General features: G+C 38.2%; 1 protein-coding gene across 3 annotated transcripts in view; it reads right to left on the reverse strand.

The window, feature by feature from the left end:
* LRP2 (LDL receptor related protein 2) overlaps positions 1 to 24,248 on the reverse strand; it is a 232,305-nt gene that overhangs the window by 79,188 nt on the left and 128,869 nt on the right. For all 3 annotated transcript variants that reach the window (XM_024243330.3, XM_054549456.2, XM_054549457.2), the window contains 8 exons: positions 20,148 to 20,314; positions 19,036 to 19,179; positions 14,204 to 14,313; positions 10,008 to 10,185; positions 7,436 to 7,649; positions 5,739 to 5,978; positions 3,221 to 3,409; positions 99 to 1,019 (listed from right to left, as the gene is read on the reverse strand). In XM_024243330.3, coding sequence (XP_024099098.3) covers positions 99 to 1,019; positions 3,221 to 3,409; positions 5,739 to 5,978; positions 7,436 to 7,649; positions 10,008 to 10,185; positions 14,204 to 14,313; positions 19,036 to 19,179; positions 20,148 to 20,314 — 2,163 coding nt within the window. The remainder of the gene's footprint in view (positions 1 to 98; positions 1,020 to 3,220; positions 3,410 to 5,738; positions 5,979 to 7,435; positions 7,650 to 10,007; positions 10,186 to 14,203; positions 14,314 to 19,035; positions 19,180 to 20,147; positions 20,315 to 24,248) is intronic.

Here is a 24,248-nt window from a genome sequence, read left to right on the forward strand (position 1 = left end):
CATTAGAGTCTCATATGCATTAGAAACACTCAGTCATCCATGTGTGTTGACCCCATTGTGCCTACTTGCAGGACAAGCAGCACCTGGAGTGCACTTACCTGAAGCAACGACAGTTGGAGTATGGATCCCTGAAGACAGGGTGACATAGGAAATCTGTCCAACTCCAGAGGCTAAATTTTGTGTGAAGTAGATTCTATCACTTACACCATCATAGTCTAGAGACATGACAGTTCTTTCCACATTTATTGTTTGGAAAGGTGGGCTATGGTTTTCAGGGTCCAAGTGTAAGCTTCTCAAGGAATTAGACAAGGCAAAGATGAGGAAATTTTCTGTTGAAATGGCACAATTCTTGCCATCACTTTGCAGGGTCCCAAAGGCACAGTCACATTTTGGGGTGTGCAATCCAGGCAGAGCAAAGCAGAGATGAGAGCACCCACCACTGTTTTCCAAGCAAGGGTTGTTGTTGACCTCTGCTGGTGACCGGGGCTGGACTTGCTTGTCAAAGATGGTCACATCTCTTAGCCAGTTGATATTGTCTCTTATCACTGTGGGTGGGTCTGTATTCTCTGGTTCCTTGCTGGCTTGGAAGATTTTTTTCAAATTCCTATCTACCCATATGATAGAATTTTCAAAAACAGTGATGCCATAAGGAGTTGGGTAACGACTACCATAACGAATCACTTCAGAGTTCTCTCCATTGATACGAATCCTTGCAATTATATCTAAAGAATCATCAACCCAATAAACGTAGCCATCACTTCGGTCCACTGCCAAGCCCCGTGGTGTGACAATGCCCTCTGACACAAGCACAGTTCGATTGGTACAGTCAAGGAAAGAACGCTCAATCTTTGGTCTCTGCCCATAGTCAGCCCAGAAGAGGTATCTGTTCTTGGGATCTACAACAATATGCCTAGGCATGTCCACTGTGACTTTAAGAAGAACACGGCGGTAAGTAGTATTGATCCGCAGAACTTCTATCAGTGTTTCAGAAACAAAGGCATTGGTGAAATAAAGATTTCCTACGGGAAAATGCAAGTGCATGCTGATCAATGGAGAACCAAGAAGAAAAAAAGGAGAACTTTACAAATTCAGAACAAAATATATAAGGTTGAAGTTTGGGTCACTATATGTTGTCTTTTCCAAGATTATAAATGTCCCAGTGTAGGCTTAGAAAAATAAATTCTTATTCCTAGGAATTATAGAGATTGCATCTTCAAATTTATAGAGAAAGTGCCTATCTTCAGCTTCTAAAGTAGATTAGAATTCATAGCAACATCATAACCGACTTTCTACTGAAAGTTATATTTTCCAGAATGTCCCTCCTTTTCTATCTGAAGCTCTAAATGCTTAATACCTACTTGAAACACTCTAAATATACATTTTCATAGCACAACTTCTACCCCAATGTGATAAAAGTAGCAAAGAGGGAGCACCAGCAGCATCTCAGGTTGTTATTGCTGTTATCAAATGGTCTTTGTGCTTAAGGTTAACATGAAGTTTTTCCTTAGTCTTTCTAACTAATGTAGGTGTTTTCATCCCATGGACCTTCTAAAAGTGACCAAACAAAAGTCCATTTCCTTTTGGGCCTTATGTAAATGCTAGAATAAAAAGATAACTTTATGAAGATAGTATAATAAGTAGAGAATGATCACAAATTATTGATTTCATGTAGTTGAAAGTCTGTTGTTGAACTATCAATGCTACTACGAAGACACACATATTTTGTTCCTATATCTGATTCAAACCACCTCTAGAGAAATCAGGCCAATGTGAAATATGTTACTGATACATTTTTTCATTACCTAACTCTACTTGCCATGTATATATTTGCTCATTTCCAATCCTTTAATCCAGGGTTGGCAAACTTTTTCTGTAAAGGGTCAGATAATAAATATTCTAGGCTTTGCAGAGCATATGGTTTCACAAGTACTCAACACTGCCACTATAACATGAAAGCAGCCATAGACAATACACAAATAAATGGGCATAGCTGTGTTACAATAAAACTTTATTTACAAAAACAGGCAACAGGCTGCATTTGACTCACGGGCCACAGTTTGCTGACTACTGCTTTATCTATACCCTCAGAAATAGTAATTTCTATTCAGGAACGGAGTTAGGAACCCAATTAAAGCTTTATTTAACCATACTACCATATTTACTTTTTGCAATAAACTCTTATTATAGTACTTAGATTTTCATAATACATGCTAATATTTCCTTTTTTGTTGTTGTTTTTATTTGAGAAAGAGTCTCACTCTGTCACCCAGGCTTGACAGCAGTGGCATAATCTCAGCCCACTGCAACCTCCACCTCCCGGGTTCAAGTGATTCTCTTGCCTCAGCCTCCTGAGTAGCTGGGATTACAGGCACACGCCACCACGCCTGGCTAATTTTTTTGTTTTTGGTAGAGATGGGGTTTCACCATGTTGGTCAGGCTGGTCTCAAACTCTTGACCTCAGGTGATCCGCCTGCCTCAGCCTCCTAAAGTGCTGAGATTACAGGCATGAGCCACCGCACCCTGCCTACATGCTAATATTTCTAAGTGATGCCTACTTACCAAGCTTGATCCAATGATACTGATTTTATGTAGAATTGGATTATATTCCAAAACATATAATACCACTAATTATGAGTGGTATTTTTACTCAAACGAGTGATAAAAATGAGTGGTTATTCAAGCTTATGTGCATGAATAAATACAACTAAGTTAATGTAATACTGGACCAGGCATTTTAAAAAATTACTGATAAAATATCTCATGATCTAAGTGATTTTTATATATGAATAAAAGGAAGCAATTAAGAATTTGGCAACTAAAATTGCTCAGCTTCAAAGTAAATGAATGCTGTTCCATAGTTTATATTTTTATATCCCTTTCTCTTGAAAATTTAGAAAATTTCTAATGCAGAAATCAGGTGCAAATCTAAGTGTAAAAAAACCAAATCCACATAATTTAATATTTTAGCCATTTTTGTCTTCAGATTATGTTAATAACAGAAGAAAATGATAATGATTAATTTGTTATAAATCTGTAAACTGAAACACCATATCATTTATCAAATAGACACATAGCTTAATCTAGATTCAATGTATCTTAAATGGTCTTAATAATTGTCTAGAGAAACAAACCTGTAGCACATGGAGTTAGGCTAAACTTTCTAGCATAAATAAGATGACAGAGATGCAAACACATTAAAATCACCATACAGCTTACATACCTGCTACCCAATCCACTGCAATACCCCGGACTCCATTTTCTCCTATTCCATGTGTCACAATGTTCGTCAAAGAAGATCCATCTGGTTTAATTCGACGGATCGCATTATCAGATGCCACTGAGCTGCTAAAATCACACCAATAAATAAAGCCAGAGGACACATCCACATCCACATGCAGTGCATTTCGTCCTGGAAGTTAAGAAAAGATCATTGAACAATGCTGTCACTGAAATTAGAACTTTTAAATGTCTGCCCTTCCTCTCAAACCCTCATTCCCAACCCCCTGCTCTGAGCATCTCCCCATTACAAAATGAAACCCTTTTTTCCCAGTTGCAGTGAGCAGACCCACATCTTGGTTTCTACTCTTTCCCACTATAAGGAGCTCTTGCTCCCGGGAGAAATGCTGATTATAGGTTTAGGCAGGGAAGGTACGAAGTGAGCGTGAAACACCTTATTGTACCAAGAAACAAGGCGTACACAGAAATACACAGGTCGCCACTTGAAGAGGTTCTCCCTGGCCAAAATGGATCCACTAGAACACCAAAAGAAGGATTACAGTAATTGACTGTAACACACTGAATTTAAAAAATAAAAATTTGACCCCATAATAATAATAAATTATTTAAAAGGTAAACCGAGGAGACACGAAGAGCTTTCCTTTATAGAAGAATATTATCTAACAAATGTAAAGGGAATGCTAGAATAAGAAAATCACCATTTTGCAATCCTCAATTAAATAATCATTTCAAACAAGGATCATCAATGGCTGCCAAAACCAATGGGTAAAACATGCTTGGGAACCAAGACATTCACAGGGCCTAAGTGTGACTGCATAGATTCCACCGAAATTAAGAAGGAAGAAAATACACCTTTAAAAAGCAGCAGTGTAGCAGTGACCACCTTAACCAAGTGATTAAACTCAAACGCCACTAAGAGCAGGACAAGCTGACGTTATGTTCTTCCTAATAAGATTCTGTATCAACTAACACAGCATAACCTATAAAGTATTATTGCTAAATGTATTTAGCCTTGATCTAATCAAGCAATTAGACCTAACTTCCATTTCATGAGAACTGCAGGGTAATGCAAAAAATGAAAGACAGGCTAAATATTCAGACAAATCTTCAGTGTGGGATTCTCAAAGACAACAGGTCTGCCTCTTTAAAACATCAATGTCATAGCAAAAAGCTAGAGGCAACTACTCCAAACTGGAAGAAACTAATGAGATATTCCCAGTGCAATGCATGAATCTTGATTAGATCTTGTATGGAACAAAACAGCTATATATAAAATATTGTGAGGCCAACTGGAGAAATATGATTATGAATATTTAATAATGCCCTTTGAAACTGTATGCTAACATATGTAGGGGTAAAGTGGCATGGTATTAAAATTTATTTTCAAAAGGTTCATCAAAAATGAATGTGAATGCATACGCATGTACACACACACACACATACAAATTGAGAGCTCAAATGTGATGAAATGTTAACAACTGTTAAATCCTGGTAAAGGGTATAAGGATATTTGCTAAATCTTTCAACGTTTCTGTGTTTGAACATTTTTTTAATGAAAAGCTGGGAGAAAAAACTATTGAATTTGTCATATCTGTACAAGATGATAACTTAGATCCATAACTTTTTAGATATGGAAAAACGAAGATGAGTCATGAGTCCACGTGAACATGACCATCAGGGAGGAGGATGTGTGGGACTGGAAGCTCTTTTATTCCTTTCTCCAGATGCATTTCTGTATTTTCTGACCATCTCTACCACCCCTTCATTCACTTCATCCTTTTCTCCTTCCTTTCTACCCTCTATTTCTATCTTTAGCCTGTGACATTCTCCTAGCAATGTCAGAAAACTCTTAGTTCCTCTTGTGCTAAGGTATACCTAAAAACCTTGGTTCATCTAGGAAGCAAGTGATCATTTTATACATTCACAGTATGTAAGCACAAAGTGCTGCAAAAATATGATTACTAAAGAGGGACTAATACTGTGAACTCTTTTGCTTCAATTCACCAAATATATATTAATAAATCAAATTGTGGACTATTTCATTACCATATTAAATAGTAGTATACCTTCTACCATAAATCTCCATTAATAGTCAGAAATAGGGCATGGTTCTTCGGAACACCAACTCTGTAGTACCTCTTGCAGACCCATCCTACATTCTATATTGCTCTGGGCCTGTGGTTCTTAGTGTGATCCATGGGCCAGCACCATCAGCATGCCCTGGGAGCTTATTAGGAGTCCAGATTCTCTGGCCCTACCCTAGACTACAAAATCCGAAAAATCTGGGGACGAGGCCTGGAGTTGTGTTGGCATGAGCCCTCCAGGTGATTCTGAGACACACTAAAGTTTGAAAAATGCTTTAGGCTGTGCCAGTTGATTTAAAGGGAAAGGAAAGCTTCATTATGCACTGAATCCAAACATGAAGAAATGTTTTTATGTCACCAGGGATTTCAACCTGGTGCCGATGAAGTCAAATCTTACTTATATTGGAGTTGGCATACCTTGGCCTGCCACTGGCACCATGGTTTCTGAATGATCTGACAATTCCAAGCTAAAGCCTCTGATTGCAGACAGCATTGAAACAACAATGAAAGAGTTATATGGAGAGCAGGACCGATTATCAGGATTGAGTTTAAATCCAGTGGCACAGGCGCAGGAAAACAATCCTCCTGGTACAGGCAGGCAAATCTGCTGACAGGCATTCATGTTGTTGCTACAGCCATTTGAGGATTCGGCGGCATCTAAATGAAAACAAAATCCATTTGTAACTTTTGATCCTAGCTACTCGCCACCCCATCTCAAATTTCTTTAATTGGGTCACCAAATAATTTATTCTAAAAATTAATAACCAACATATAGTAGCTGAGTTAACAATCTAAAAACAACATTGGAGAGACTAGACCTTATACAATAACACCTAAAGGTATGAAACCAGTAACCCAACTATTGTATAATAGTTAGAGAATGGGGCTTCAATTGTTTTCTTCTACAAATCATGCAAGGATTAGGGAGGTCAGTATATAAATCTGTTCATAATTTGCCCATGAACTGGCACTTAAAATAATATGTTCAGTTACATGATCAATAATGTGATTTTTTAAAAAATATATGAAATAAGATTTAAAGAATAATCCTTGAATTAATGGAATTCTCAGTGACTTGGAAGAAACTGGAGACTATTATTCAAAGTGAAGTAACTCAGGAATGGAAAACCAAACATCGTATGTTCTCAGTGGTATGTGAGAGCTAAGCTATGAGGACACAAAGGCCTAAGAATGATACAATGGACTTTGGGGACTTGGGGGAAGGGTGGGAGGGGGCGAGGGATAAAAGACTACAAATAGGGTGCAGTGTATACTGCTCAGGTGATGGGTGCACCAAAATCTCACAAATCACCACTAAAGAACTTACTCATGTAACCAAACACCACCTGTACCCCCAAAACCTATGGAAAAATAAAATAAAGAAAGAATATTCTTTATAGTAATAAAAAATTAATTTCTATTGCATGTGTTTCTTTCACATGCAGTAAAAAAAAAAAAAAATACCTAGTGACAAACTTAGGTTATAGGACAGGAAACAAATTGTTTGATCATCTTTGGCTGAAGACAAAAGCTATCAAATACATCAAAAAATAATACCTATATCATAACACTAATTTAAAGGGGTAAATCAGAATTAGATTATCTTTGAAAAAAATGTTGAAATAGGCAACATCCAAAAGCATTCCTTTTAAGACTAAAAATTCCATCCCATTACCACTTTCCCAGCAGGCATCCAACTCATATGCCCTGAGCACCTTCTATGTGCCAGGCACTATTCTAATCACAGAGTATTGAGCAGTAAACAAGACAGACAAAATGCCTGCCTGTACGGAGGTTATATTCTAATAAGTAACACAAACAATAGAAAACAGGGTGTTCTATGAAGCAAAAGCAAAGTAAGGAATTGAAAGTAATGGGAAGAGAAAGGGAATAAACTTACTCCGAAGTCAATCTGGCCTTTCAGATGCCAAATTAGCCCTTGGCACTTAACCATGTTTAAGACTTCATTATCATTTTTTAAATATTTCGGGTAATTTCAATTTGTATGCACGTGTATGTACATGAAACTGTGTGTGAGTGTGTGCTTACAAATGTGAGTTACGTGTAAATATGCATTATACACCCACGAATGTGTTTCAGTGACAAATACTTACTGCGTCTGTGATAAACTCGAAGACCCCTCAGATTTGGAACATTATCTCTCAAGACTATTTTGTTGGCCCCAGTGGCCTTGTCAACTCTTTCAATGACCTCATACTGTTCATCAGTATAATAAAGGAAAGAATCATGGACTGCAATTCCCCAGGGGTGGGAAAGCTGGTGTACCAGGATCATTCGATCTGTTCCATCCACATTTCCTCTTTCAATCTAAAGGAGTGGAATTTTCATTAGTTTCATGGATTCATGGTGAAAATTTTGAACATTTAAACACTAATATTCTCCTAATTACAATGTCTCACATTTATACAGCCCTCTATCTCTTACAGAGGTTTTTCACATCTATTTTCTGATTTGATCATCACAACTACACCAAGCAGCAGGTCAGGAAAATGTCACTGTGCCCATTTCACTGATAATGAAGACAGAGCTCACATGAGTCACCTTTTCAGGTGGCATGGTGAAGAAAAGGGAGCTAAACCACTAGTCCCTGCATGTGATATTCTGCTCAAGGATATACTCAAACATCTAAGAGTGGGTCATTGCACAGGAGCTGACTCACCCTGAGTTTAACACCTTCACTGACAATTTCTGTAATGGAGATTGGAAATATGCCCCCAAACAACCACAGAGGACAGCAAGACGGGACGGGGCCAAAAATGGTGCCATTAAATTTGAACAGATAACAAGCTTTAATCAAAATAGCTTTGGCACACTGGAAAAGAACCACAAGAATAAAGTCCCTAAGGGAAAATGACAAGTAGTCAGCTTCCTCTGGAAGAAAAATGAAATGCAGATGTAGCTGGTTTAATTGCACTCCAAAAACCTGCCTCAAGTGCCTGCTCTGTGCCAGGATCTGGGCTGGGTATTGGCGAGAGACACAGTGTGGCTTTACTGCAATGGCTGACAAGGGAGCCCAGCAGTTACAAGAGTGGTTATGCCCTAGAAACTGATCGAAGTTCTAGAATTTAGAACATAAGGAACATGAGCTTGGAGGAGAGAGTGGAGAGAGTGGAGGCCAGGACCAGATTAGCTGAGCAGCCTCACAGAAGTGTTGGGAGCTACTCCTCAGAGCAAGGCTCAGCTTGGAGTACCAAGTGATCCAACTTGCTGACTGTGGCTTTATGAAGAAAACATGTCTCCAACTTGAAAACAGGCTTCACCACTGAAGGCCATGCCTAGTCAAGGCCAGAGAGAGGTTGCTCAGAATGGTGGAGGTGGCAGAAAAGATCTGGGTATGAGTGACAGGCTGAGGATGGATTGCAGCATTTGGTGATGATTAAACAAGGAGAGTGAAGGAGAAATAAGGGAACTACACTAGGAGAAAGGTTGGAGAGTCACACCACTAACAAGCTTGCAGATTTAGAAGCTGTGTCCTGTCAGATGTGTGTACAGAAACCATACCACGTAACAAGAGCTTCCTCATCATTGCACACATGCACACAACTCTGCAAAGTGTTTTCACACACATCATCACTTCTTTTCAATCTCCAAAGCTTACTACCATTATAGGTCCATATTCGGAGTGAAGTTAGTACTTGTTGAACAAACAATGAACTGAAAGCCAAACCTACTGCACAATATTATGAAAAGCATCAATGTCAAGGATCTGAAGTAACTACTGTTAAAAAGCAAGGAAGGGACTAGCATATATTCAGTTCAGCACCCAAAGCAATGCTTCATCAATAATTATTATTGAGCACTGTCTATGTGCTTAGCCCCAGCTCAGTGAAGGTCAAATACTATTTCAATGAGTGAACAAGACTTTATAGTTTCTGCTTCTTATTGTAGAATATAATGAACCCAACCTTGGAGCTGAAAATCACTGCTAAAGAAAGTTTCACACGTGCATTAATCATGTTAAAATATTAGAGAAGAATGTGTAGCTACGAGGGGACGCTGAGTTCAGAACCTTGCTACATAAATAGATACATACATACATACACACACACATAGGTAGATACATAGAATATACCTATATCCTATACAGATATATAAATTCTATATTCTATATAGAATAGATATATATTCTGTATTCTATAAATATATATTCTATATTCTATAATAGATATATATTCTATATCTACATAGATCATATATAGAATCTATATAGATTCTATATACCATATAGTATAGACATATATTCTATATTTTTTATATATATATTCTCTCCATATATACAGGTATATGTATATTCTCTATAATTGGAGAACCCAGAGTACTTTCAAAGAAAAACACTGAAATCACTAAACCATGAAGAAATGGCTCTGAAACGACAAGTAAGAAATGACAAATGGAATTAATTTATCCTGAAGAAAAACAAACGTTGGTGGGAAAATTAATAAACATTACCCTATAGGGAACTATGCACATACTATAAAGAACTGGACTTCAGCTAGGGGCGAGGTATGTGCAAGGAAGAGAAGTTATTGGGAGAAAGGGCAATGAAACACTGGTACAAGTTACCAAGTAAGATTGTTCAAGAACTACTGCCTGACAGCTCAGAACACTCAGCATCAGCTACACCAGCTCAGCATAAAGACCAAAAGACTGAAAGGGTGCTCATACCACTCCTCTTCCAGTGACTGCCCAGTAGAGTTTCTGCTCTTCGATGTCAAGGGTGACACACTCCAGGTGTTCGAGGTTCCCAGTGAAGAGAGTTTTCACAGATGTGCCATCCATGTTAGCACTGGCGATCTTGGCAGGAACCCCACTGTCAGTTCCTTGGTCTGACCAGTACAGCTTCCTACGACCATGAAAAACACCAGCATGTAACAAAACAGAAGGTGGATTTGAGTCAGTGACATAAATGACAATGTGTATTACTTGTCCTCAAGATGCTCACAATACAATGGGCAAAGGCTGAAAATCAATATCTCGTGGCATACAATGTGGAGGGGTACTTCACCAGTGTTCTACCAATGTCGGTATATTTCCTAGCTATAATTGGAGTAGAGGCCATTTAAATGGTATCTGGAATAAGAAGCTAGGGTTTCCCACTGGCAGCTGAACTTTTAGCATGGTCAGATGTGTGGGAAGCTTATGACAAGGAAGAAACCTACATCAATAATCCCTCCATCTTCAGCACATAGTGAAGGCCAAAGCTAATATAAAAAGCTGCCAAGTACACTCCCTGATCACTTATCAGGCATCATTCAATTCTTCTCCAAATCACCATCTACCACAAGACCAGCTACTTAATTATCTAACCTGATTTCTGTGATGAAAAATGCAAAGAGTTTTGAAAACTTACACAGAAAATAGGAGAAATAATGAGTAACACTTTTCTGTGAGAGTGGAATCTCATTATCATGCTGTTGTGGGGTAAGGAAGACTTCTTTTTTCTTTCTATTTCACAGCGATCACATACGCATGAACCATAATCACCACACAGCATTGCCAAATCCATGATATATGAAAATGTATTAAAATATATGAAGGGCTGTTTTCCATTTCCACTGAAGACGTAACTTCTAGACTTGAACCCAACTTTTAATTCCTTTTGATTGCACCTCCTTCTATATCTTCAATAGACAATCCTCCTACATTCTTTTCTGAAAAGTCCTCAAACCCCTTCATTTAAATAGTCTTTATTCACCTACCTCTTCCACCACCAAATCAATATACCCGTCCTTTGAATTTCATCTTCAGCTCTAAAATTCTCCGCCTCTAAGTTCTCAGACTCTGAAATGGTCTGCTTCGACCAAAAACTCTCATTTCTTCCTTGCTTTAACTTTTCCTATTAAACTTGTTCTTTGCCCTTAAGCCCTGCCTGAGCTCCCAACCCTCCAGTCCCTCTACACCTGGACATCATATGTAACCATTTCAACAACATTCTTATTTATTCTTTTGGGCTCCCATCGTGCCTAAGCTAATCTCCAACCCTGGGTTTCTGCCATTTTTTTCTTTCTCCTCTCCCATTTCAGGCTACCAAGAGCTTCCTGGACATAGCACAAAACTTTCATGAATTCTGAGTTCACTAAAAATTTAAGTTCCCTAATCTAAGCTGAGGATTCTCATCCCTAGCAGACTTTATATCATGTTCCCCATATTGACTCTTTCAAGTCATTCCTGTTCTTCATAAATTTCTAATTCCTTCCCCATAACTTTCACTCTCAATCAATTATTTCTTCATCATTGATCTTTCATCTGCTGCTAAAGAATATGCTCAGGTTTCTCTATTCTGAAAGACATTTTCCTGTTACATTTTGACCTACAAGTTTATCTTTCTCCAACTTTCCAATTCAAAATTCTTAAAAGAGTATTCACATTTCTTCATCCTCCTTCCATTCTTTTAACTTCTACTATCTCTATTCAACATCCGCTCTTGAATATCACCAGAGACCCTATAATTGCCTCAGCTCTTTATTAGTGATCATCCACAAAGATATTTTTCTGCAACAACTGGTTAAATAACATTTATCACAACTTTATCAAGACTTTCTCTTCACTGAGAATCCAAGACATTAGATCCTCAAGTCTCTGTCTTGTTTCTCCTCCTATGTCCTCTGACAAAATTCTAAGCTCTTCTAATTGTCTCCCAACCCAACTGGGTTGCTCTTAGTTACTTGAACAAACCCTCAATTTTCTGTCCCTTTGCTCTTGACCTTCCATTCTTCATATCACCTGATATATCTTAAAAGCTACCATGCCTAGTGAAATTCTAGGTATGCTTTAAGATCCAGTCCAAATGATATCTCTTCCACCAAGCTGAAAGGTCGCCTCTTTGTAGCACTATCATCCCAATTTTTTTAGCCTCTCTGTGGCTCTTAATCATATATGAACCTGGGTTATTGTTATTTATACACAGGCCTTATCCTCCTTACTAAGCCATAAATCCTTAAGATTGCAAAGGTTGCAAATTAGGTCTTCAATCTTTGTATCCACCCTCTGAACTTCCCACCATGGCCCCATGAAAGAGACTGCCTCCACTTGCCAAAATTAATGTCTTCCTCTTCTCTCTGGGTAAATAGGTGGACTGCATGTCCTTCGTGCAGTTAGCTGTGGTCATGTGACCCAATTCTAGCTTAAGGAGTGTGAGCACAAGTGGTGTGCACTACTTGTAGGCCTGGCTCATAAAAACCTCCTAGCGAATTTCTGAATGTTCTTTCCTTTACTGCTCAAAAGATCTTGATACCCAGAATGACCTAGGAAGCCTCCTACTGAAGATGGCAGAGCATCCATCAGCCTGGGTCCCAGAATGACTATGTAGAGTAGAGCTTCCTCCCATCTTCTGCCCAAACCCCACTGCCCATATAAAAGACAAATAAATTTCTATTTTCTTTGAGCCATTACATATTTTGGAGTTTATTTGCTTCAACAGTTAGCCTATCTTAACTAACACCCAACAAAGGTGCACAATCCAGAAATGTCTGATGAATGAAAAATAATGAGTGAGCCTGAGTTTCAAAAGTAGAATTTCGAACCTAAGACGGTCCTTCTTCTAGAAAGAATAACTGAAAACTAGTACAAGCCAGCAGACACAGAACAGAATGTTTGCTTCTTGTGCCCTTTAAGAATTGGATTTGGTTTCCATGCCATCCTTATTTGAAACAGACAGCTAATACAAATTACTTCTTCAGTGCCCTTCTAGGCCTAAGAATCTGATAACTTTCAAACATTAAGCCAAAATCCATTTGGAATGATGCGACGATCTCTTTAAAAAAAAATCAGTGCTCATATTTTACAATTTGTTATTCTGGTTTATAATATGGTATAGTAGATCAACAGAATGAAATAGCCAATCAAACAGACCAGAGGACTCCAGCCTATATCCATTAAGACCATTTTCTCCGAACTGGTCTCCCTGGCCCTTGCCTCTCTCCACATCAATCCTGACTAATTTTTCTAAAACACAAATTTGGTTCTATCACTCCCTCAGAATTCCTCGCTGGGAAGAGAAAACCAAATACCACATGTTCTCACTTATAAGTGGGAGCTAAACATTGAGCACACATGGACATAAACATGGGAACAACAGACACTGTGGACTACTAGAGAGGGGAGGAAGGGAGGAGGGCATGGGTTGAAAAACTAACTATTGGGTACTATGCTCAGTATCTGGGTACGATATACCCATGTAACAAACCTGCACATGTGCCCCCATATCTAAAATAAAAGTTGAAATTTAAAAAAAAAAAATCCCTACTTGCTCCTTATTACTCAAAAGAATAAAGTTCAACTCCTTAGCATGATATTAAAGGCCCTTCATGATTTGTCCCCAAATGATCTTATCTGTTGTATCTCCCATGTGGTCAACAGCTCCCTACTCTAAGCCTCTGGTTCCAGCTCTCCCCACAATCCTGCTAAGTGCCGCCATACTTCTGTGCCTTCATGGCTCCCTTGGCCTCAAGAATCACTGCCTGGTTGCAACCCATTCTCCGCCTACTAGAAGGCTTCTCATCCTTCAAGGTCTATTGCAAATGTTACATAACCCCTTAGAGCTTTCCATGTCCTTTCAAAGTCAGAATATATTATCAATTCTTATAATGCTATTTTAAAATTCCTAAAATTCTTGCTTGTTTGGAATTAATTTTAAATCCAGTGTTGTTCATTTGAAGACCATAGAACAAAATACAAACAATATCCTGCACATTAAATATAGGTCAGAGCTATTTCTCTTTCTCACTGAGATCTATTATTTTTCAAATCTTGACATATGAAATCAGAAGATGTCCTAATTTGGAAATCTTCCATTTTGTCAGACCCTGACATTAACAAGAACAATGCTGCATGGAAGACCCGTGTCATTTGTGAATACTCACCCACGAGCAGGATCAACAGTTATGCCAATTGGAAAGCCAACTCCAAGAGCTGTCCCATCATTGGCAATCAATGTTTTCCTGTATCTGATATCTCCGTGGAGTGTCAAAACCTATAGCATAAAATCACTTATTAGAACTGAGTTTCATAAGGGGAACCAAAGGAAACTGAGATGAAGGAGAACTTATAATACAAAACAAATTCCAAAGCACAATTAGGGATGGATGAGAGAGGGTTTGCATGAGATTCAGATAATCTATATTGCACTTCAGGGAAATGAGGAAATTAGCTCAATAGAAAATGAGAGTAAGAGCAGCAAAATCACCTCCCAAGTTCCTACTTCCAACTAATCTAAAATTTCAAGAGGGAACATTTTTATGGATAAAAGGAAGATTCAGTTGGGAAAACATACAGAGCCACTGCCTGAAGAAACTGCAAAAATCCTTCAGGAAAGCTAAGAGAAACCTCTGGAAGACAAATGAGAACCCCACAGCTTTCCTGTACCCCGCCAAGGCACTCAGTGGCCAGTTACCGCCAACACAGTTGATCAAAATAGTCCAAATTTACTCAGAGGTACAGTGAATTCTGGTTCCAAGTCAACAACCTAAACTGAAACACATGAGCTGAAATCTCTGCCCTTCCAGGTCCTGACTGTACAACCTGAGGCAAAGAAATTCACCTCTTTGAACTTTATCAGTCAAATATGGAAGGTCTGCATAGACCTTACGGGACTAAGAGATAATACAGGTAAATCACTTAGCACAGCACCCAGCACAACTGTGTTCAATAAACTTCTATTGTTTAATTGGTCCATCTGTTGGTCACTTACTATGTATGAGGTATTAGAGCAAGCATTATTGTATTTGATCCTCACAAACAATTCTGTGAGGTAGATCCCATTATTTTTCTCAATACAGATGAAGAAAAAGAGGCCTAGAGAGGTTTAGTGGCTTTCCCAAGGCTGTCTGTGATTATTACTGTTATAATCACAGTGTTAACAGGGCCCTGATACAGCACATAGAAATATGGTTTATTGGACTAGAAAGAAGTTTCTTACAGCAATGAAGCTATTTTAATACGTACCTAAGACAGTCTAAGAGACAATTAGTAAGAAATTAGAAAATGTCTGTTGATTTTTGCATTAAGGTTTTTCTATAAAACTGCTTTTCAATACAGATAGATTATTTGTGTTTCTCTGTCTCTCACGCATGCGTGTGCACGTGTGCGCATGCATTCACACGCACACATACACGCATACACACATATCCTTCTTCTTTCCCTCATTCTTTTCTCTAAATTTTTTTTCTCTGTCTATTGTCTGGTATCTTTCACTCCTGCTTGGACTAAGGTAATTTTTCTTTTCTCAGTTTGCCTCTTTCTGCTACAGTCTCTCTCCTTTTCCTAAGACTAAGGATCTCTTTGGTTCAAAGTTCCTTTTCTTGTTTTCTGGAATATATAGAGCTCTCTCTCACACGGCCATTCTGTAGGCTTTACAATTCAGCTATAAAATTTCTTTTAGTGGATGGGAACACAGCTACCCCTAGTGGATAACAGTTTCTTCACTGTTTCTCTTATTTTCGAGTTGGAGTTAAACACGAACTACTCTTAGGCAGGAAGGAATATTATACAGGTAAACAGAAAGTGAATACGATTCCTATTTTCTTAATTAATCCAACAATCACTTGGAAGACTTACTTACAATTTAAATGACCTAAGGGGAAACACCAGTAAAACCATTAAAAGGGCAATTTGCCCTTGGATCATTATTCTCATAGGTCTTTCATGGATCTTCTAAAAATATTGATCATTTGAGGGAAACAGCGCTCTGTATTTACAGGATACCTCAGTGTTATGAAGCACTTTTACTTACTCAGCCATAAACTCCACTGTACAGATGAGAAAACAGGCTCAGAGAAGTTAAGTAATTTGTCCAAGGTCGAATAGCTCATAAGTGGAGAAAATGTGGTGTTGTCCCCAGTCATAAAATGCATTTCCATGTTTCAGGGTCTTTATTCAACTGTTTTTCTCTGCCTGGGACACCTTTTCCCTATGTCTTCATTTGGCAGAAATAAAAACAGTCATCCCCCTCATCCATGGGGGACAAATTCCAAGATCACCAATGGATGCCTGAAACCTCAGATAGTACTGAACGCTATATATACTATGTTTTTTCCTACACATACACACCTATGATAAAGTTTAATTTATAAATTAGACACGGTAAGAGATTAACAATAATCCAAAAATAGAACAACTATAACAATATACTGTAATAACAATTATGTGAATATGGTCTCTCTCTCTCTCCTTTTAAACATCTTATTGTGCTGTACTCACCTATTCTGAGGCCACTGCAGGTAACTGAAACCTCAGAAAGTGAAATCCTCGGATAAGGAAGGATGTATTAGTCATCTTTCAAGACTCAGCTCACAAGTAACCATGAATGGGAAGTCTGCATGCTCTCTCCCCTCACTTATACCTCTGCCTCCAATCACTAGCACTTTATATTCACTGGCTTTATCACAGTTACAACACTGGGGCACAGGTATTTGTTTATGAATCTATCTCACAGATATGTGAGCTACTTAAAGACAAAAAAAAAAAGTTTATTCATCTTAGAATATCCAGGACCAACTGATCCATAGAAAGCATTTCCTAGCTCATTAAATGAATGAATAAAATGAGCAAGCAACCCAGACTCAAAGCCAGGTCTTTGGACTCCAAATCAAAATATCCTTCCTCTGTACCACACTGCATTGGGGCATAATTAGAAACTTTTGGTTCATGTGGTTAAAGTGGCCTTACCAATCCATACACACATGCATGCTCAGTTATTCTCCAACTGGCTGCTACTGCATTGCACCTAACACTAATGGGAAAGACATGTTCCCTGCTTTTGGAAAACTATCAGTTTAAAAGAAAAGAACCCCATTTACTAGTCAAGAGACCAAGAGATAAAATAAGAGCATATTAATTGTCATTTGGAATTAAGACAGCTTTGCACTGGGTGGACTCTAGAGAGATATGAGTTTGGTAGTAAGGTTCTTAGGCAGTAGATGTTGCCTATGTTTAATTTGGAGGATGATAGTTTTAGTTGAAATCATGAAAAATATTTTCTGCCACTGTCAAAGAGGGTTAAACCAGTCTGGATTGCCAGAGTTGTAGTTTATAAAAGTGCAAAGAGAGAATACTGCTCAGGAATTAGAGCAGCGAAGCTGACCATTTAAGACAACTTCTTAGCTTCTGTGGGCCTTGATTTCTGAGGTAAAAAATAAAAATAAAAAAAGAGCTTGAACCAGAGGAGTCTCCAAGGGGCCCTTCATGTTAACACCTGATGATTCTACCTGGCTTGAGATATTTGTGCACACCGCAAATTTTCCTCTCATCACAAATGACTACCAGACCTGCCTGCCCTCAGGAATGTTGCGAGGATTAAATTAGATGCTAGTGAAAGGTCTTTGTAAACTCAAGCGCTGTTCCAGTGAGAGCTCTTTTCTCTGCCTGGGACACCTTTTCCCTATTTCTTCATTTGGCAGAAATAAAAACAGTCGTCCGCACTCATCCATGGGGGATACATTCCAAGATCACCAATGGATGCATGAAACCTCAGATAGTACCGAACTCTACATAGGCTGTGTTCTTTGTCTACAGAGAGTGCTTTTTAGTATAGATACGTGCTCTAAATTAGCCACCAGGCTGCTGTGCGCCTTGTTCATCTTCAGTATCTTTCTGAATGCTCCAAAGAAAAATCGTCTTGCCAGCTGGTCCCCACCTAAAGCAGTGGAATGTCAGGGCTCTGCTAACTATCCCCCTCCAAAACCTTCTCCTTGCTTTGGGAAGTTTCACTTTCAAAATTATTATGAATTAATAATCCCTTCCATGTTTTACCCTTCTCTCAGAGTGGAGCAAACCAACACTAGTCAAGTTACCTCTGACTTACTTCATGTGATTTCATACCTGCGCCTCATCTAGAATTTCTTCTGGGAATTAGAGTAAAAAGAACACTTATCTTGAAGAAGAGAGTATCAAAGGAATTAGAATCAAGTTTCTGCTTTCTGTGTTGCTGTTAGAAAAACTGTACTGGAGCCATAGAAAGATTTCCATCTAAGAACAGAGGCAAACTATAAATTTGGTTGAGAACTGAAATAGCATTGAAGATTAGATGAGGAAACATAGTAAAAATTCCCTGCTTACCATAATGTTCCCTTTATGTTGAATTCCTTATGCAACTTTTATTTATCTTCTTATATATTATTTTGTAAATTACCTAAAATACTTTTACAGCAACAAGGTACTATTGATAATTAGGAGGAAACAAAATAGAGCAATAGAAAGCTCAAATAATTTATTTTTGCCAGCCAGGCGTGGTGGCTCATGCCTATAATCCCAACACTTTGGGAGGTCGAGGCGGGTGGATCACTTGAGGTCAGGCGTTCAAGACCAGCCTGGCCAACATGGTGAAACCCCGTCTCTACTAAAAATACAAAAAATTAACCAGGCATGGTGGTGCACGCCTGTAATCCCAGCTGCTTGGGTGGCTGAGACAGGAGAATTGCTTGAACCCAGGAGCCAGAGGTTGCAGTGAGCCAAGGTCTTGCCACTGCACTCCAGCCTGGGCGACAGAGTGAGACTTTGCCTAAAAAAAAAAAAAAGAATTTTTTAAGGTGGTTTTCCTCTTTCACTTCAGAGACTTTGATAGTTAACACTAATATCTTTTCCCTTTTTCTTTTTGCTTAAAAATGATTCCAAAATCCATATGAGATCTATTCCTGAGACTAGAGTTTACATCAATCTAAATCCAATGTTTGTGTAAGTAGTATTATGGAATCATTACCTCGATTGACTGAGTTCTAGGATTGGTAGAATAAAGGTTTCTTGAAATCCAATCTAAGGCCAGGTTCATAGAAGGCCCCACCATAGATATAGAAGCAAATACTGTCCTGTTGGTGCCATCTGTCTTCACTCTGTGAATTTCACCCTGGAAAGAAAGACAAGGGGAGGTGAGCGGTTCCAAGGCCATGGCTCCTGCAAAAGAACCCTTTCTTCACTGTGGCTACTGCCAGCTGCTGTATTTCTTGAACACTCCTTACACTCAGAGGAAGGGCAAACAAAGGTTCAGCACCATTGGGTAGGCTTCAAATGATTTTTCAGTGTGTCACAGGAATACACAAGGCTTACCATTCAGGCTATCTCAAGTACTGGCTACAGAGATAGTTCTTAACTACCACAAGCATACGAGTCATAAGAAAAACCCAAGTCACAGATGTGGATCAGAAGGCCAGGAGTATATTTTGTATATGGGTGACAAACATGAAACACAAAGATCTTTCTTCTCTTCCTCCTTTATAGTCTCTTTGCCCTTTCCCTATTCTTACAGGTTTTTTCCCTGAAGCCTGAAGAAAATGACCTATGAGGAAGAGAACTGGAGAAATGTTCATTCTTACCCTAGAGGCAAAGATTCTAAAGGATTCTAAAGGAAGGCCCCAGCACCACATCAAATGCTTTTACTAAATTCCCTTAGGGAACTACTACTTTTGTCTTGAGTTTTGATCATTTTTATATTCGTCGAATATTTTCTACTAGCTTAAGACTCCTCTAGGGGCAAGCATTGTGACTGCTGCTTCTTGGCACGTATTCTGTGGTTAGAAGCAGGTAATTCAGTGCAGGGCAAATCATAGGCACTTCTAGAAAATACTTGCTGAATGAGTAAATAATACACAATAGCTTAAATTTGTTTCTTATTCTAAAGCTAAAGAGTGTTATGATTTTTGCTCCAGGCCAAGCTCACATTTATACCCCTCATTGAATCAAAAAACTTAAGGATAAATTTATTTCCACATTGTTTCCCTTTTACCCACATGACAAAAGTTTGCTTATAAGAAAACATCAGTGCAGGCAGGCTCCTCAAGAATAAATTATATACTTTGAATGTTATTCAAAACTTACTGGATTTTCAACCCAATAGATGTATTGCTCAGTGTCATCAAATTCAACATCTAAACCATTCTGTATCCCTGCTATGGGGACCATAGCATCATTGCTCTTCACGTCAGGATTAAGGGAGATTCCAAAAATTATATGTTGCCTTACAGTTATTAAGAAAGGTTGATCATCTGTGAAAATAGAAGAATATCAGTCAAAATCATATCCCACTATTCCCAGACATTTAGAGTAATGGAAGGCAATAGCCTGTTACCATCATATGGGCTAAAATGACATTGCAGCATTGCAGCAATAAATATAATGTACTTCATCAGACAAGCATGTGCCTTTCCCAGGGTTTCAGTGGGCTGCTGGACCACAAGACCTCCAACCCCACATACAACGCTGTCTGGACTTTTTCAAGGCAGGTTGGTATTTATCTTACTCTTCATTAAGTCCTTACTTACACTGATAAACCACCCATGTTTGCTAAACCTCACAGACAGGAAGTTCTTCCACTTCTATACACAGACAAACCTCACTCGCACTGATCTCAGGGAAAGGAGAGTTGAGTTTTGAAAAAAAAAAGTGAAAAAAATCATTTAGACTATTCTTGTGAAAGGCAGCTTACTAGTTTTAAGAATGTTCCAAAATTAAACAACACTACAAAGTGTTGCCTAGTATTTATCGAGATTTTAACTAATAAATAAATCCAATGTATAATCCTATCAGTTGTTACTTGACTAGCGTCTGTCTTCCCTATAAGATTTTAACTCCCAAAGGTCAATGACTGTGTCTGATTTGCTCGTTATTTTGTCCCAGGGCGTGGTACTCAGAGCCTGGCATAAAATAGTTGCCCAATAAATGTTTGCTAAGTAAATGGATGACCACATGACTGCATTAATGGATGAATGTATAAGTGAATAAGTAAACAGTATCTTCCAAAGTTCTCAAAACTGTCTGCACATTGTAATTTAAACATTCCCATAATATCTTAAACTATCAGTTCACTTATCTCCTTAATAGATAATAAAAGTTCCTTTTTCAAAAATAATTTAATCTTTATCCTGATCCCCATCAAGAGTGGGGTTTTAAAATTCCTCTCTGAGAAAAGGAAAACTTTTGAATCTAAGTTCTGGGTTAAGATATATGTATAAGATATATCACATATTAAGACAAAGTATGAAATGATTAATCATTACACAACTTTCATAAGCTAAAAATGATGTTTTCATTATTTTTATAATCCAGGAAGCTTTCCATCTTCAGCAGGATGACTTGGTCATTTTTTGTTTATTTATTTTCACAACTCATTAGCTTTTCCTTGTTCCTATTATTTCTATTACTGAGAAATAACCCAGTCTTTATTAACCTAGGACAAATTTAAATTTAATCTAATGTAAATTTCACAACTATTAATGCTTTACATTTTTCAAGTACTACAATGTGGAGTCTTCCACAACAAGCCTGCAAAGTTGTTTTCAGCTGGAGCAAATGAGATTTGCAGGAGCTCTGTGACTTCTGCAGGAAACGGTAATAGGAGATGGACCCTGGCTCATTCACTTCCAACCCCTTCTTCTCTCAGCTGCTCCACATTGCCTCTCTTCTGAAAAACTGCAATTGCAATAAAAATCGCCTCTCATTGATTGAGAATATGTGCCATACTGCATGCATCAGGTAAGTATTTCCCTTAATTTATCTCCTTCAAGTTTCCTAATCTTGTTTGTTAGATAGGTCCTCCCTCAATTTGCAAATAAGACACAAAGAAATCAAGCAATTTAAACAAGGTCACACAACCAGGACTCCTGGACTCCAAAATCTACGTTTTTCATCACTACACTGCAAATACCGCAGGCCAGGTACTATTTCTTGAGTATCAAATTACCACTCATTTCATTTGGTTTAACTGCAATAGTAAAAATAAATAAATAAATAAATAAATAAAAATGCTAGATTATGAGTTTCAGCTGTACCAATAAATTATATTGAGATGATATTTAATTATTTATTGATTATCTGTTATTAACGTTCACTGGCTCAGTAGAAACTATCTCTGTCCCAGTTTTAAGGGAGACTTTAAATTTTTACTCACTCACTTAAGATCTGATGCTGCCCTTTTGAATGGGTCATCTCCCTTTGCTTAATTGGAATAATTCTCAACCAAAGCACTGTTTAGGGCCTAAAAACTTTGCATATCTCATCCATTATGCATGGGCCTTCTTGACTCTTCCATGGTGCTCTTCCCTTAATCACCACCTGCTTCTACTCCTTCCTGGGAATCATGTCTCAAGCCCTTTATCTGACAACTGCTGATGTACTGAGAATGTTTACCACCAATGAACATTTGCAGGCAATGGACCAGAGAACAGGATCTCCTGTAATGCTGCGCCGGCTGAAACTGTGAGCGTCATGGTGGGGGATGATGCCAGGGGAGTAATAGAAAGGAAGTGGCCAGTAAGACAACAGGTGGCACAGGGAGATGCCTGAAAAGTGCTATATGGGAAAACAAAAAGAAGTGACTTCACAACACTGCACACATTTCTAAGGAGCAAACGGGTAAAAATCAGAGGACTGGGGAAGTAACAAAAATGGATATTGGAGAGCTTGTCATTCACTCAACATTTACTGGGTGCCTCCATGTACCACGAAGTGCCACAGGCAATAAGCATACATCTACAGACCAGGTAGAGGCTTTATCCTCAAGGAACGTAGTATCTAGAGGGCAAGACCAAGTATATGAGCCCTTACAATTAATTATGACAATGGCGTGAAGGGGTAGGCACAGAATCATCTAGGGTTGGATGGAAAGGAGTTCAAGAGGTGGTGACAGTTAAGTAGATCAATGTGTCTCTGTCTTTTGAAGTTAAAGATCATCTTTTCTTTTCTATTTTCCATGTCATAATCCCACTAATGTTAGTGTCAGCAGAATCATGAAGACACTATAGTCAGGAATGAGAACTCAATGTTCTAATTGAACGACAATATATATGACCCCCAAACCTAGGTCCTCCTTAAGTCATACCCTGCACAAGCTGATCAGCACTGCAGCCTTCCCTGGAGCAAGGACAAGGAGTGTTCTCTTATCTTGCACAAAATCACTGAAGCAAGTGCCTTGTGCCCCTGAGACTGAGTCAGAAGTCTATTTGTATTTGGAGTAAATTTAGGGGTGCTGAGGTGATGTTTGGCTTGAGTTTTGTTTGTTTATTTGGTTTTGGCATTGTGGGGAATATATTTTCTAAAGAATTTAAAAAGTCTCATACAGAGAAAGCACTCATTATAACATAAAATTAGAAATAAATAGAACCATCTCATAATTCCCCTATCCAACTGTAACCACTATTGGCACTTGTGTGTTTTTGCTTCCAGACTTTTTTAATGCATGTTTTTACAAGGCCAATATTGTGCAGTATCTGCTTCTTGTACTTAACAACATCACAGAAGCACTTCTACATACATTCCAGCCACTTAGTAAACACTAGTTTAAAAGCTATTCAACAATCAAATCAAGTAAAATGTTTACACCTATAAATGTTAACAAGTTTTCTAAACTTCTTGTTGGGAAAAAAAAATGTGGAAACCTTTTTTCAGTTAACATATATTGGCAATCAGTTACTCAGCTGGTGCTCTGAAACCTACTGGGAAACACTAAAAAAGTTCCACTTCAGTAAAGTCAACCCATGAGAAAACCACTAGTGGAATTATTTGTGAAACAACAAAAGGCACTATTTAAAATTAACACTTATCAATCATCATCAGAGAGTAATATTGATTACACCAACCCCCAATGTGCAATTTAACAATCTTTGTGTGCTGAAAGAATGCTTTGTATCCGAAATGTCTACAGCCCAGTTTAATCTTCTCCTGAAAGACTCTAGGGACACACTAAATTAAACAATGTCAACCAGGATTAGGTACATAATAAGTCTCTGAGGAAAAATGGCAAATGCCAGTCCCTCTGTGAGAATTACCAATAATTAAAATCTTTCATCATGAAAGTATCACTGCACAATATTACATGCCGATGGAATTTGATTTTCAGTAAGCCTACATCTGCATAATATCTAAACACTAAAAGTTTCCTGAATTCAGTATATATTTTCCATTCCAGATTAGAACTAAATTTCC

Source organism: Pongo abelii, chromosome 11 (assembly GCF_028885655.2).
Source record: "Pongo abelii isolate AG06213 chromosome 11, NHGRI_mPonAbe1-v2.0_pri, whole genome shotgun sequence".
NCBI lineage: Eukaryota > Metazoa > Chordata > Mammalia > Primates > Hominidae > Pongo > Pongo abelii.